At 37.3% G+C, this 12,838-nt stretch overlaps 1 protein-coding gene and 1 pseudogene across 1 annotated transcript in view; one reads left to right on the plus strand and one right to left on the minus strand.

Annotated features, from left to right (window-relative positions):
- RAD21L1 (RAD21 cohesin complex component like 1) overlaps window positions 1-9,966 on the plus strand; it is a 32,029-nt gene extending 22,063 nt beyond the window's left edge. Inside the window, exons 12-13 of the mRNA XM_047770346.1 lie at window positions 1,425-1,502; window positions 9,778-9,966. Of these exons, the coding sequence (XP_047626302.1) occupies window positions 1,425-1,502; window positions 9,778-9,966 (267 nt within the window). The remainder of the gene's footprint in view (window positions 1-1,424; window positions 1,503-9,777) is intronic.
- LOC125122091 (40S ribosomal protein S27-like) lies at window positions 6,020-6,269 on the minus strand (annotated as a pseudogene).
- Window positions 9,967-12,838: the final 2,872 nt, after the last annotated feature.

Genomic DNA, 12,838 nt, shown 5'->3' on the forward strand with positions numbered 1-12,838 from the left:
GGCAATTCCAGGACTGAGCGAGGCCAGAGATCGAACCCACAACCTCATGGTTCCTAGTTGGACTCGTCTCCACTGCACCACAACAGGAACTCCAGAGTAAACTTAATTATATCTGGAGGAATTTAGAAAACTCTTCAGAATACAATGACCATATTTTCAAATCAGTCTCTTTGGAGTATGAGAAAAGATGCTGTATAGGCGGAACCAGAAAGCTGTTATAGCTGGTAGGAATGGGGACTTGGCAGTTCCACTTAGCCTCAAATGATTTGCAATGTCATACAAGATATTCTGGAGCTTTCTGAAATCATCTTGGACTCCATGAAATTGAAAGCACTTTTAGGAAGTGTCTGGGCTCCAAATGCATACATGAAAGCTTGACAAACAGTGAGGCTGTGATAAGGGTAACACAGAAGCTGTTGGGTTGCATGGTCAGAGACAGCATAGGAAAAATAATAAAGTAGGTCAGATCTGTGCTTTTTGCTTCCCCCAACCCTTTGTCAGTTTGCTGTTTTATCAGACTCATCAGCACCTTTCTTATCCCCACTTCTGTTCTCAGCTCATAAGGTGTTTGTTGGTAAGGGCTTAGAGTGAGTTCCCGTGACGCTTTCCAATTTTTAAATATTAAGATGCTTCTGAAGGCAGCTAAACTTTAAAGACTGAAAAGAATAATCTGTTCAAATGGCAGTGGGTTGATCTTTTTTAGACAAGGCACCCTTGAAATTCAAAATATTACCAACCTAATTGTACACAACCTCAGATGTGGATAAACATCAGATAAATTAAAAAAAAAAAAAAAAGGCCTTTCCAAGACAGTTCTTCTATAGTTTTACGTTTATTCTTGTCAACTGAGTTCAGATTAAACAGAATTGGGACAGTCCTAACCAGAAATTGTCATCTTTACTTTTTTTATTTCCTTTTCAGGGCTGCACCTGCGGCATATGAAAGTTCCCAGGCTAGGAGTCCAATCAGAGCTACAGCTGCCGGCCTAAACCACAGCCACAGCAACTTGGGATCTGAGCCATGTCTGTAACCTATGCCACAGCTCACAGCAATATCGAATCCTTAACCCAGTGAGCAAGGCTGGGGATGGAACCCGCCTCCTCATGGATCCTAGTTTGTTAACCGCTAAGCCACGAAGGGAACTCCCAGTTCATCTTTACTTTTAAAATAAGGGCACTATGCCTAGAATGCATAACCAATAGAGATGGCAGAATCTCCTATTCTCGAGCCTCTTGTCAGGAGAGAGCCTGGGAACAAAGATTGAACTATATCTGTTAGTCTTATTCTTCCTATTATCAGACTCTTATTTGGCAGGATCCAGTATTATAGTTGTGTTTCTTGTGAGAACTAACCCTGTGCTTTGCACATAGTAAATATTCAGTAAAATTTGCTTACATGAAATATTTTATCAATTATTCAAACAGGAGTCATTGGGGAATGAACAAAATATTGAGGCAGAGAGATGGAATCGAAGAATACTTCAAATGTTAAACAGATTGCGGGTAAGATGGCAGGGTTTGGCAACCCTATTCAATTTTTAAAAATAAATAAAATACTGAGTTCAATCCTCTAGATATGAATAAAAATGAGACCATTTTCATTGAATTTTTGTTGAGGCCAACTTACACTAGAGTAAAATGATTTTGAGATGCATACCCAAGGCTAAATATGAGAGTTTGTCTTGGGTGCCCATGTGTTCTAATCAACCTCTTACCCATATTCACACCCCTAGACATCTAATCTATGTCCCGTTCTTCTGTTCATCAGGCTGTTCAACTAATTCTCAATATGAAACTAAATTTATAATAGTTTCAAAATGAAACAAATTATTTTATTTTATTTTATTTTACTTTATTTTATTTTATTTTTTTTAGGGCCGAGCCTGCAGTGTATGGGAGTTCCCAGGCTAGGGGTTGAATCGTGCTACAGCTGCCAGCCTGTACCACAGCCACAGCGACACCAGAGCCAAGCCACCTACACCACAGCTCATGGCAAAGCTGGATCCTTAACCCTCTGTGCCCCTTCTTATGCCTAAGTTCTTCTTACCAGAGAAAACTGCACTAAACTCGTTCTTTCTTTCTTTCTTCCTTCCTTCCTTCCTCTCTCTTTCTTTCTTGCTTTCTTTCCTTCTTTCTTTCTCTCTCTCTTCCTTCCTTCCTCCCTCCCTCTCCCTCCCTCTCTCTCTCTCCCTTTCTTTTTTCCTTCCTTCCTTTCTTTTCTTTCTTTCTTTCTTTCTTTCTTCTTTCTTTCTTTCTTTCTTTCTTTCTTTCTTTCTTTCTTTCTTTCTTTCTTTTTTGCCCACCCCACAGCATATGGAGTTCCTGATCCAGCGATCAGATCCAAGCTGCAGTTGCAACCTATCCTGCAGCTGTGGCAACACCGGATCCTTAACCCATTGTGTTGGGCAGGGGATCTAACCTGTATCCCAGTGTTCCAGAGACACTCCAGATCCCATTGCGCCATAGCAGGAACTCCTAAGCTGTTCCTTTTAGTATTTATATTTGTATTTCTAGTTACATGTTCTTACTGCTCTTTCCTAATATTTCAGCTTTACATTTTATCTGTTGGTTTCTTTCAACAGAAAAATAAAATTTGGCTTAGTTATATCTTCCCTAATCTATTTTTCAGCACAATTTTCAATATTTACAATGTTACAACTGTAATAGCCATGATGCCAGTTTGATTGTGATGGAGAGCCAAAGTATCAGTGGCTTTAAAAGACAGGTGTTTATTTCTGGAGTTCCTGTCTAGGCGCATTGGAAACGAATCCAACTAGGAACCATGAGGTTGTGTGTTCGATTCCTGGCCTCTCTGAATGGGTTAAGGATCCAGCGTTGCCATGAGCTGTGGTGTAGGTTGCAGATGCGGCTTGGATCTGGCGTTGCTATGGCTCTGGCGTAGGCCAGCAGCAACAGCTCCCATTAGACCCCTAGCCTGGGAACCTCCATATGCTGCGAGTGCAGCCCTAAAAAGACAAAAAAAAATACAAAAAAATAAAAGATAGATGTTTATTTCTCTCTCAAGTAAAGTACTGTCTTGTATGGAATCTATGCTCACAAAGTTATCAGAGGCCCAGATTCCCTTTATCTCATTTTCTTTATTCTCAGGATCCAAAATGACTACCTACCTACCATGTCTGCATTCCAATCAGCAGTAAGGTTTCCTTACTGTAAGGGTACATCCCAGAAATTATGTGTATCACTTTTCACATTTAATTGACTAGCATTTAGCACCTTACCACCTTACCACATCTAGCTGGGAAATATAGTCCTCATCTGCCAACTGTGGACCCAGCTAATAATTCTATTACTATGGAGGAAGAGAATGGATATTAAGGGACAACCATCAGTTGCTGTCACAAAAACTACATAAATATTAGTTTAAATTGAAGCTTTATAGTGCAGTTATATTTCTTGTCAACTTCATGGAGTGTTTTAGGGGGAGTTAATCATTACATCATTTTCCCCATTTGCTTAGTGTCTACATACCTGTCCTTAATTCTTTGTCTAAACTCTCTGACAATAAGATAATACCCCTTTTAGTATGGTCAGATACCTCAAATTGATTCATCAGTTCCTTCTTCTTCCTTGGAGATATCCTTCCCAGAGCTCATTCTCCTCCTGTTCAAATCAGGACTAGTTGCTTTCTGGGTCTGCTCCACAGTTTTTGTCTTAGGACATTCCTTTACCACAACATGAGAATTCCTTTGTCTATTTCCTATGGTAGTTCCTGTATATTTCCTGTTGCTTTGATCTTTACCTTGAATTTTTTGGTGGTTAACATCCTCCCATAATTTCCTGAGATAAAGAGTGCATAGGAGAGACCCTACACACAAGTCTGCAAATGTCTTTATTTTACTTTTAACTTGATTTGATGTATGTGAACATAGTTTGAAAATAATACCTCTCAGATGTTGAAGGCTTTGTAACATTTCTAGGCTCCTGTGTTGTTATTGAAAAGTCAAATGCTGCTTGGTTGGCGGTCCTTCGTAGGTGACCTTTATTTTCTCTCTGGAAACTTTTTAGATCTTTTCTTTATTCCCAGTGGCCTGAAATTTCATGATAATGTGCTCTGGTATGGTCTTTTTCATTTATTATTCTGAAAGTTTTTGTCCTTGCATTGAAATTTTTTTTTGTATTTCTTGGATTTTCTCCTTGTTTATCTGTTCTCTCTTTCTGGACTACCTATGGGTCAGATGTCAGATCTCCTGAATTGCATCTTTACTTTAAAATTTTTTTTAATCCTCTATTTAAAAAATTTGTCTTATTTTTTGTCTTTTGTTTTTTATTAATTTTGTCTTTTATTTTTTCCTCTCTAGTTTCTTTTTTTTATTTTTATTTTTTTGTCTTTTGTGTTTTCAGGGCCACACCCATGGCATATGGAGGTTCCCAGGCTAGGGGGTGAATCGGAGCTACAGCTGCAGGCCTACACCACAGCCACAGCAACGTGGGATCCGAGCTGTGTCTGTGACCTTCACCACAGCTCATGGCAACACTGGATCCTTAACCCACTGAGGGGGGCCAGGGATCGAACCTGTGTCCTCATGGATACTAGTCAGGTTCATTAACCACTGAACCATGACGGAAACTCCTCTAGTTTATTTCTTCAACTTTATTGAATTTCATTTCTTTTTTGTTTTCCAGGAATTTTGCTTAGTTATTATTATTTTGTATTTTAGCATCCTAATATTTTTATTTATTTATTTTTAGCAGTTTTATTGAGGTATGATTAACAGAACAATAAGCCATACCTATTTAAATCATACAGTTGGATAAATTTCGACATATTTATAGATCCATGAAACTATCACCCCAATCAAAATAGTGACCATATCTACAACCCTCAGAAGTTTTCTTGTGTCTCTTGATAATCCCTTTTCCCATTTTTCCCACTGGTCCCCCTCCTTCCATCCCCAAGCAACCACCAACCTGCTTTCTCTCAATATCACCCTATTCATTTTTTATGGATGCAGTATCTTCTCTTAGCTTTCAGAGGTTATAGTTTTCTTCTGATGCCTGCATTGTCTCTATTTCCTTAGTAATTCTCTTGAATGCATTCTTTTTTGCTTTTTTTTTTTTGTCTTTTTGCCATTTCTTGGGCCGCTTCCATGGCACATGGAGGTTCCCAGGCTAGAGGTCTAATCGGAGCTGTAGCCATCGGCCTATGCCAGAGCCATAGCAACATGGGATCCGAGCTGTGTCTGCAACCTTCACCACAGCTCACAGCCTTAACCCACTGAGCAAGGGCAGGGATCAAACCCAAAACCTCATGGTTCCTAGTCAGATTTGTTAACCACTGCACCACGATGGGAACTCCATTTTTTTTTTTTTTTGCTTTTTTCTTTTGACTGTTGGAATTTATTCAAGTGTCTAGTAGATCTTTGGTTTTTATTTGAGTGAGACACCAAAAAGCCAAATGGAGGTTATATAAGCATGGGTGGGCCTTGTAGACTTGTGGTCTTTATAGTGAGGTAATTGGGTGGTGCCTCCCCAACACAAACACACAAAGATGTTATCATCTATAAGTTTTTTTTCCTTGAAATGGTCAGTTTTCCCAGCTTAATCTTCAAATCTACTGCCTAGGAGATAAAAATATGATGCCTGTGGTCCAGTGCCCAGAAGGGAGTAAGGGAGAGGCTGAAGGTCTCACTATTGGGAAATTAGAATTTCACTTAATCCCCCAATGTGTAACGTTTCTCCTCCACCATCCACAGGGCCTGGTATCCCAAGTCTGGAACCTCACTTGTTGGTATCTCCAGCTTCCTGCTAGGGTCTGGGAGTAGTGGTCTCCTGGTTCTGTGAGGTGGTGAAGTACACCTGAGGATCTAACTGTTCTCAGGTAGCTTTTCAGGCAACTCCTATGTTTTTTGGCTTCACCCCTCATCTCATCTCCATCTTAAGGTTGCCTATAATTCCTGGGCTTTTCCTAGGTGTTGTTTCATTTTGGGGGTTTTGATTTTTTGTTTGATTCAAATGTGTTTATTGGGATGGTTTCCCACTCATCTTGATTCGGGGTGCTTTTAGTGCTGCTTCTGTCTGAAGGAGCATCCTTCCATAGGCCTTGCTTTCCTTCCTGCAGACTGGTGAAGACAAGGAACAGCCAATACACAAAACTACCATTTGTGCATGGCCAGAGATGGTGGTAATTTTATAGCACCCTGGGCATTTCACATCCATGAAGTAGGAATTTGGGCTCTGGACTGGGAGCCTCTTCTTCTGTTTCCTCTTCCCTTTTGAAGAGTGATGAAGGAGATCTTTAGCAAGAGGCATGTTCTCATGGGGAGGCTGTCACTGCTGAAAAGCCTTATTGTTTTTTATAGTTTTCATATTTTATATGTTTCATATATGTTTTTCATATTTTATATTTTTTACAGCTTTTATGTTTCATATTTTGTACCTATGCATAAATTTCATCATTAAATACTAAACATAAGTATATGCTGGCCTGTTGTCTAGATTGTTGAAGTGTAAAGATAAATGGATGGATGACTTCAAGGATGTGATATATTAGAGACTGTAGAATATATTAAACAATTAGGGAATCTAGGGGATATAAAATTCTGTCTATATACATTTACACATTTAGTGGCACAAGTGAACTCTATAGGGTCAGGAAGATAGATGTAAAGCTTCAGATTGCGATTGGAGAAAAAAATCCATTCAGGACTGAGAGGTCCTTGGTTGCCAACAGAATCTCTCCTTGACTTCAGACATTAGACAAACTCAGGAATCTTTTTGTCAGTATACAAAAACCACTGAGTTGTGCAAATCCCTATTGGTCAGGAGAAACAGTAGCAGCAGGATAGATTAAGGAATGGGTTCATGCCAGTTTGGATTCTAGGGTCTGGCCAGGCTGAAAGTGAGTAGAGCTGGCTAGCGCTGAAAATCCAATTGGATGATGCAGCTCAAATCCAGGATCTGCGGATTAGAACAGCAGGCTAGAAACAGTCTAGAGGAAGAGTGGTTAGTGCATTCCTCAAATATCCTTCTTCTACAAATAAGTTCCTAAAATGCTTTCCTCAAACAGGGTAAATGTTCTGAGCTTAGGTTGGCTTGCTTTTTGCTGGTTTTCCTCTTTGCTGGCACTTAGGTTTCAGCTTTCTCTACTCTAAGTCTGATAAGTTTTCTACTTTGTATTTCTTGCCTTCCTTTATTCCTTTATTCCATTACTTTCATTTTAGAGGAGCTTCTGGAGAAAAAAGAATAAGCATATTCATATAAATCTTGCATATTTATCCTCTCAGGGTGTTTTTCAAAAGGATTCTTGAAATTGTTAAGGCTGTCCCTGCTCTCCCTGGAGAAAAACCACCCAATCCGCATCTTATCTCCTCAAGAGGGAATAAATGAAGGCTTGGCATGCCATCTCTGAAAGGACGCTGATACTGGGCCACTCCTTTGGTTGAGATAAAGTATGATGAAGTATTTAACTTATTAATTTGTTAAATATTTTGGATTGGCAAAAAAAAACCCTTGTATATGGTTTTGTTTTTTGTTTTTGTCTTTGTTTTTTTAGGTATCTGTTTATTCCAGCTTTTATTTAACAATCCAGCCTTTTCCAACCAAATTGAAATACAGCTTTCCATATGGTAGTTTCATATCTAAGGTGATCTAATTCCTAATCATTCGTCACATAATACCACAACCTCTGCTATATCCAGGAAATCTTAGGTATATTATATGCTACATTCTCTTAAGTCAAGGTCACTTCTAAATTAATTATTAATTCATATTTTAATTGTTCAATTACTGCTATTATATATCATATTTTTTCTTTCTGGGCTTTATTTATTTTAATTTTTTTATTAAAGTATGGTTGATTTACATTGTTTCTTCAATTTCTTTTATATGGCAGTGACCCAGCTATACATATACATTCTTTTTTTTTTCTTTCATACTATCTTCTATCATGTTCTAACCCAAGAGACTGGACAGAGTTCCCTGTGCTATGCAGTAGGACCCCATTACTTATCCGTTCTAAATATTATAATAGTTTGCATTTACCAACCCCAAACTCCCCACCTGTCCCCTTCTCTCCCCTCTCCCCACTGGCAAACACAGGTCTGCTCTCCATGTCCATGATCTGTTTCTATTTTATAGATAGGATCATTTGTTCCACATATTAGTGATGTCATATGGCATTTGTCTTTCTCTTTCTGACTTCACTGAGTATGAGAATCTCTAGTTCCATCCATGTTGCTGCAAATGGCATTATTTTGTCCTTTTTTATGTCTGAGTGTATTCCATTGTATATATGTACCATATTGTCTTAATCCATTCATCTGTCGATGGAAATTTGGGTTGTTTCCATGTTTTGGCTATTGTGAATATTGCTGCAATGAACATAGGGGTGCATGTATCTTTTTGAATGAAACTTTTGTCCAGATATATGCCCAGGAGTGAGATTGCTGGGCCATGTGGTAGTTCTATGTTTAGTTTTCTGAGGAACCTCCATACTCGTTTTCCATAGTGGTTGTACCAGTTTACATTCAGCAGTGAAGGAGGGTTTCCCCTTTCTCCACATCCTTCCAGCATTTGTTATTTGTTGACTTGGCCATTGTGACTGGTGTGAGGTGGTACCTCATTACAGTTTTGATTTGCATTTCTCTAATAATTAGTGATATTGAGCATTTTTTGATGTGCCTGCTGGCCATCTGTTTGTCTTCTTTGGAGAAATGTCTATTTAGGTTCTGCCCATTTTTTGATTGGGTTATTTGTTTTTTAATGTTAAGTTGTATGAGTTGTTTGTATATTTTGGAGATTAAGCCCTTGTTGGTTGCGTTGTTTAGAAAGATTTTCTTCTATTCTGTGGGTCATCTTTTCATCTTCTTAATGGTTTATGGTCACACCTGAGGCATATGGAAGTTTCTAGGCAAGAGGTCAAATCGGAGCTGCAGCTGAGGCTTATACCATAGCCATAGCAACACTGGATTCGAGCTGCATCTGAGAACTTCATAGCTTGCGTTCTTTAACACAGTGAGCAAGGCCAGGGATCGAACCCTCATCCTCACAGGGACAACATCAGGTCCATTACCCACTAAGCCACAACAGAAACTCCATAGATGGTACTTTTAAAAATGCTTCACAGCTAGTGAATTAGTACAGTACTCATAGGGATACTGGCCAGTATTCACCACAGTATTTCTAACTAAAAAACAATACTCCTATTCTAGAAATCCGATTCTAAGTACATAGTCTAATTAAATACTTTATTGTACCTCAGGGTTTTTTTTTTTTTTTTAGTTGATTCCTGGCTACCCTGTGGTGAATCCAACATCTTTTTAAGCTGTGAAAAGAAACCACAAGATGTTTATTTAGTTATATTCCTCTGCCATTACATTTACACTAGAGTCATTTATAGTCGCCCCCATCTTTTAAAGAAAAGAAGTCTGATAGACTGATAATTTTCATTGTTTTTGAAGGGTCCCTGAATCCTGTGATGGCTTTTCTCCCTGCAAGTCTAAATTAATTTTACTTTCCCCAGGAGCCATTTATGTTAACATCAATTTTTTTTAAAGACCTAACATTTGTATAACACATTAGAAATTTGTATAGCACTTCAGAGTTTTTTTGCATGTATTTTCTCAATGATCCAAGCTGTGCTCAATGACCTATGATTTTTTTATGCTTCCTAATGAGTCATTTGCATTTCTCCATTTACGAATTTCAGTCAGTTATCAAAAATATCAGTATTTTGTTGTTCATTATGCATCCGCAGCCTGCTCTGTTTCTAATGATCTTGTTTCCCTTTCCCTTTCCTCTTTTATAATTGTTTTCCCAGGAATCTAACAAGATGGGAATGCAGTACTTTAGTCTGATGAAGCTCTGCAGAAATAGTGACCGAAAACATGCTGCTGCCAAATTTTATAGCTTTCTTGTCCTAAAAAAACAGCGGGCTATTGAGCTGAGTCAGAGTGCTCCCTATGCAGATATCATAGCTACAGTGGGACCAATGTTCCATAAAATGTGAAGGAAACCCAAAACATTCAGATTTATGTCATCACTGGAATTTCTGCGTAGATTGTTCAGTTTAATGCAGAAGCCATCTGGAAGCAGCTGAAGGTCTGATCCATTTCATACATAGGTTGATCTCCTATTTCCTTTTCGTAAATTCTATAATAATCATAGCCAGAAGTGGAAACCTAGATGCTTAAAGAAATACTTAATTATAGCTAAGTAATATTTTTAACTTAGCTGACTTGATGTATATCATTTACCATTTCCCTGACTTGAATGTTGCATTTAGAATACATTTTAAATACAGTATGCCTTTAAGAAACATTCAAGGATTTTAAAAAATTGGATTATTTACTAAAATTTTCTGGGATTAATTAATAATTAACACTTTCCTATTTCCCCACAGACAATAATTTATTTGAGTCTAATGCATATCATTCTTGATTTGACATAATGCCATGGTTTTTAATATAATTGAAGAGTTATAAAATTCATCTTTGTTTTAAATTATCTGAGAGGCTTTTAGTCTAATTATATAGGTCATTCAATTTATTTATTTACCGTTTAATGATTATTATGACCACACTTCATGTGTCAGCAAAACTAAATCTGCTTTTTTAATAGACACATCTAGCATGTTGTCTGCAGCTACAACTCAAGCAGAGGTCATGAAATAAATGTTCTTTATTTGGTTTTTACCAAACATTTTTGACATTAAAACTATTGTTTTTCTTTTTTTCTTAGTTGAAGTTTGAGTTTAAAATTTTTTGTATAATGCTCTGTGAGCTCCATAGTGTACTGTAAAATACTGTTGTATCTAGAATTATGCTACAGACTAAATTCTAAATGGCCCTTTTGAATGTACTAACTATAAGCTTCAAATGTCAAAATTGCCTTTTAAAAATTTCATTTAATTTTTAATTAACACACAGAAAAAATTGACTTTTTTTCATTTAGGTGCACAGTTCTATGAATTTTACATGTATAGATTCCTGTAACCACCACCAGAAGCAGGATACCTACAGTAACTTCATCCAAAAAAACTCTCTTGTACTATCCCTTTCTAATCATGCCCTTCCCCCATTCTCACTCCTGGCAACCTCTCTTCTACCTGACTATAGCTTTATCTTTTTAAGCATGTCATACAAATGGAATTATATCAAGTATGTACCCTTTTTAGGACTGGCTTCTTTCACTGGGTGTGTCTTTGAGATTAGTACAAATTGTAGCATGTGTCATTGGTTCAATCCCATGTATTGCTGAGTAGTATTCTATTGTCTGGTTATACCACAGTTTATTTATCTATTTACCCACTAAGGACATCTCAGTTGTTTCCAAATTTGACAATTATAAATAGAGCTGCTACATACACCTGTGTATAGTTTTTGCATGAATATAAATTCTTATTTCTCTAGGGTAAACATCTAGGCCTGGGTCATAGAGTAAGTGCTTGTTTAACTTTATAAGATATTAACAAATTATTTTCCAGATGTAACTTTTTGTACACCCATTAACAACATATGAGAGTTCCAGTTGACTTTTTGTTTGTTTTTTACTTTGAGATAACTATAGGTTCACATGAAGTTGTAAAAAATAATACAGAAACATCCTGGGAATTCCCGTTGTGGCACAGTGGAAATGAATCCAACTAGTATCCATGAAGATCTAGGTGTGATCCCTGGCTCCACTCAGTGGGATCCGGTATTACCGTGAGCTGTGGTGTGGGTTATAGACATGGCTCAGATTCTGTGCTGCTGTGGCTGTGGCATAGGCCAGCAGCTGCAGCTCCGATTTGACCCCTAGCCTAGGAGCTTCTGTATGCCACAGGTGCAGTCCCCAAAAGCAAAGAAAGGAAAGAAGAAAAGAAAGGAACAAAGAAAGAACGAAAAGAAAGTAAAGAAAGAAAAGGAAGGAAAGAAAGAAAGAAAGAAAGAAAGAAAGAAAGAGAAGAAAGAGAAGAAAAGAAAAGAAGAAAGAAGAAAGAAGAAAAGAAGAAGAAGAAAGAAGAAAGAAAGAAAAGAGAGAAAAGAAAGAAGAGAAGAAGAAGAAGAAGAAAGCAAAGAAAGAGAGAAGAAAGAAAAGAAAGAAAGAAGCAAGAGAAGAAGAAAGAAAGAAAGAAAGAAAGAGAAAAAGAAAGAAAGAGAAAAGAAAGAAAAGAAAGAAGGAAAAGAAAGAAGAGAAAAGGAAAAGAGAGAAAGAAAAAGAAGAAAGAAAAGAAAGAAAGAAGAAAGAAGAAAGAAAGAAAAGGGAAAGAAAGAAAGAAAGAAAGAAAAGAAGAAAGAGAAAGAAAGAAAGAAAAAGAAAAGAATAGCAAGGACAAGAAAAGATGGAAAAAGAAGAAACGGAAGAAGGGAAAAGAGGGGAAAGAAACAAAAGAAAAAGAATAAGAAAGAGAAAGAACGAAACACAAAGAAAGAAAGAAACGAGAACGAAAGAAAAGAAAGAAAAGAAGAAGAAAGAAAGAAAGACGGGAAAGGGAAGGAAGGAAAGACCAGGAAGGAAGGAAAGGAAAGAAGAGGAAGGAAAGAAGGAAAGAAGGAAAGAGGAAAGAAGGAACGAAGAAAGAACGAATTACGGAAAAGAAAGGAAAAGAAAGAAAGAAAGAAAGAAAGAAGAAGGAAAGAAAGAAGAAAGAAAGACAGAAAGAAGAAAGGAAGAAAGAAAGAAAGAAAGAAAGAAAGAAAAGAAAGAAAGAAAGAAAGAAAAGATCCTGTATAACCTTCACCCAGTTTCCCCCAATAGTAACATCTTGTACATTTGTAGTATAATATCATAGGAAATTGACATTGATACTATCTACTCACCTTATTCATACCTCACCAGTTTTACATATACTCATTTGTTCATGTGTATTTAGTTCTATGCAATTTTATTATATAAGCAGC

Source organism: Phacochoerus africanus, chromosome 3 (genome assembly GCF_016906955.1).
Source record: "Phacochoerus africanus isolate WHEZ1 chromosome 3, ROS_Pafr_v1, whole genome shotgun sequence".
Taxonomy (NCBI): domain Eukaryota; kingdom Metazoa; phylum Chordata; class Mammalia; order Artiodactyla; family Suidae; genus Phacochoerus; species Phacochoerus africanus.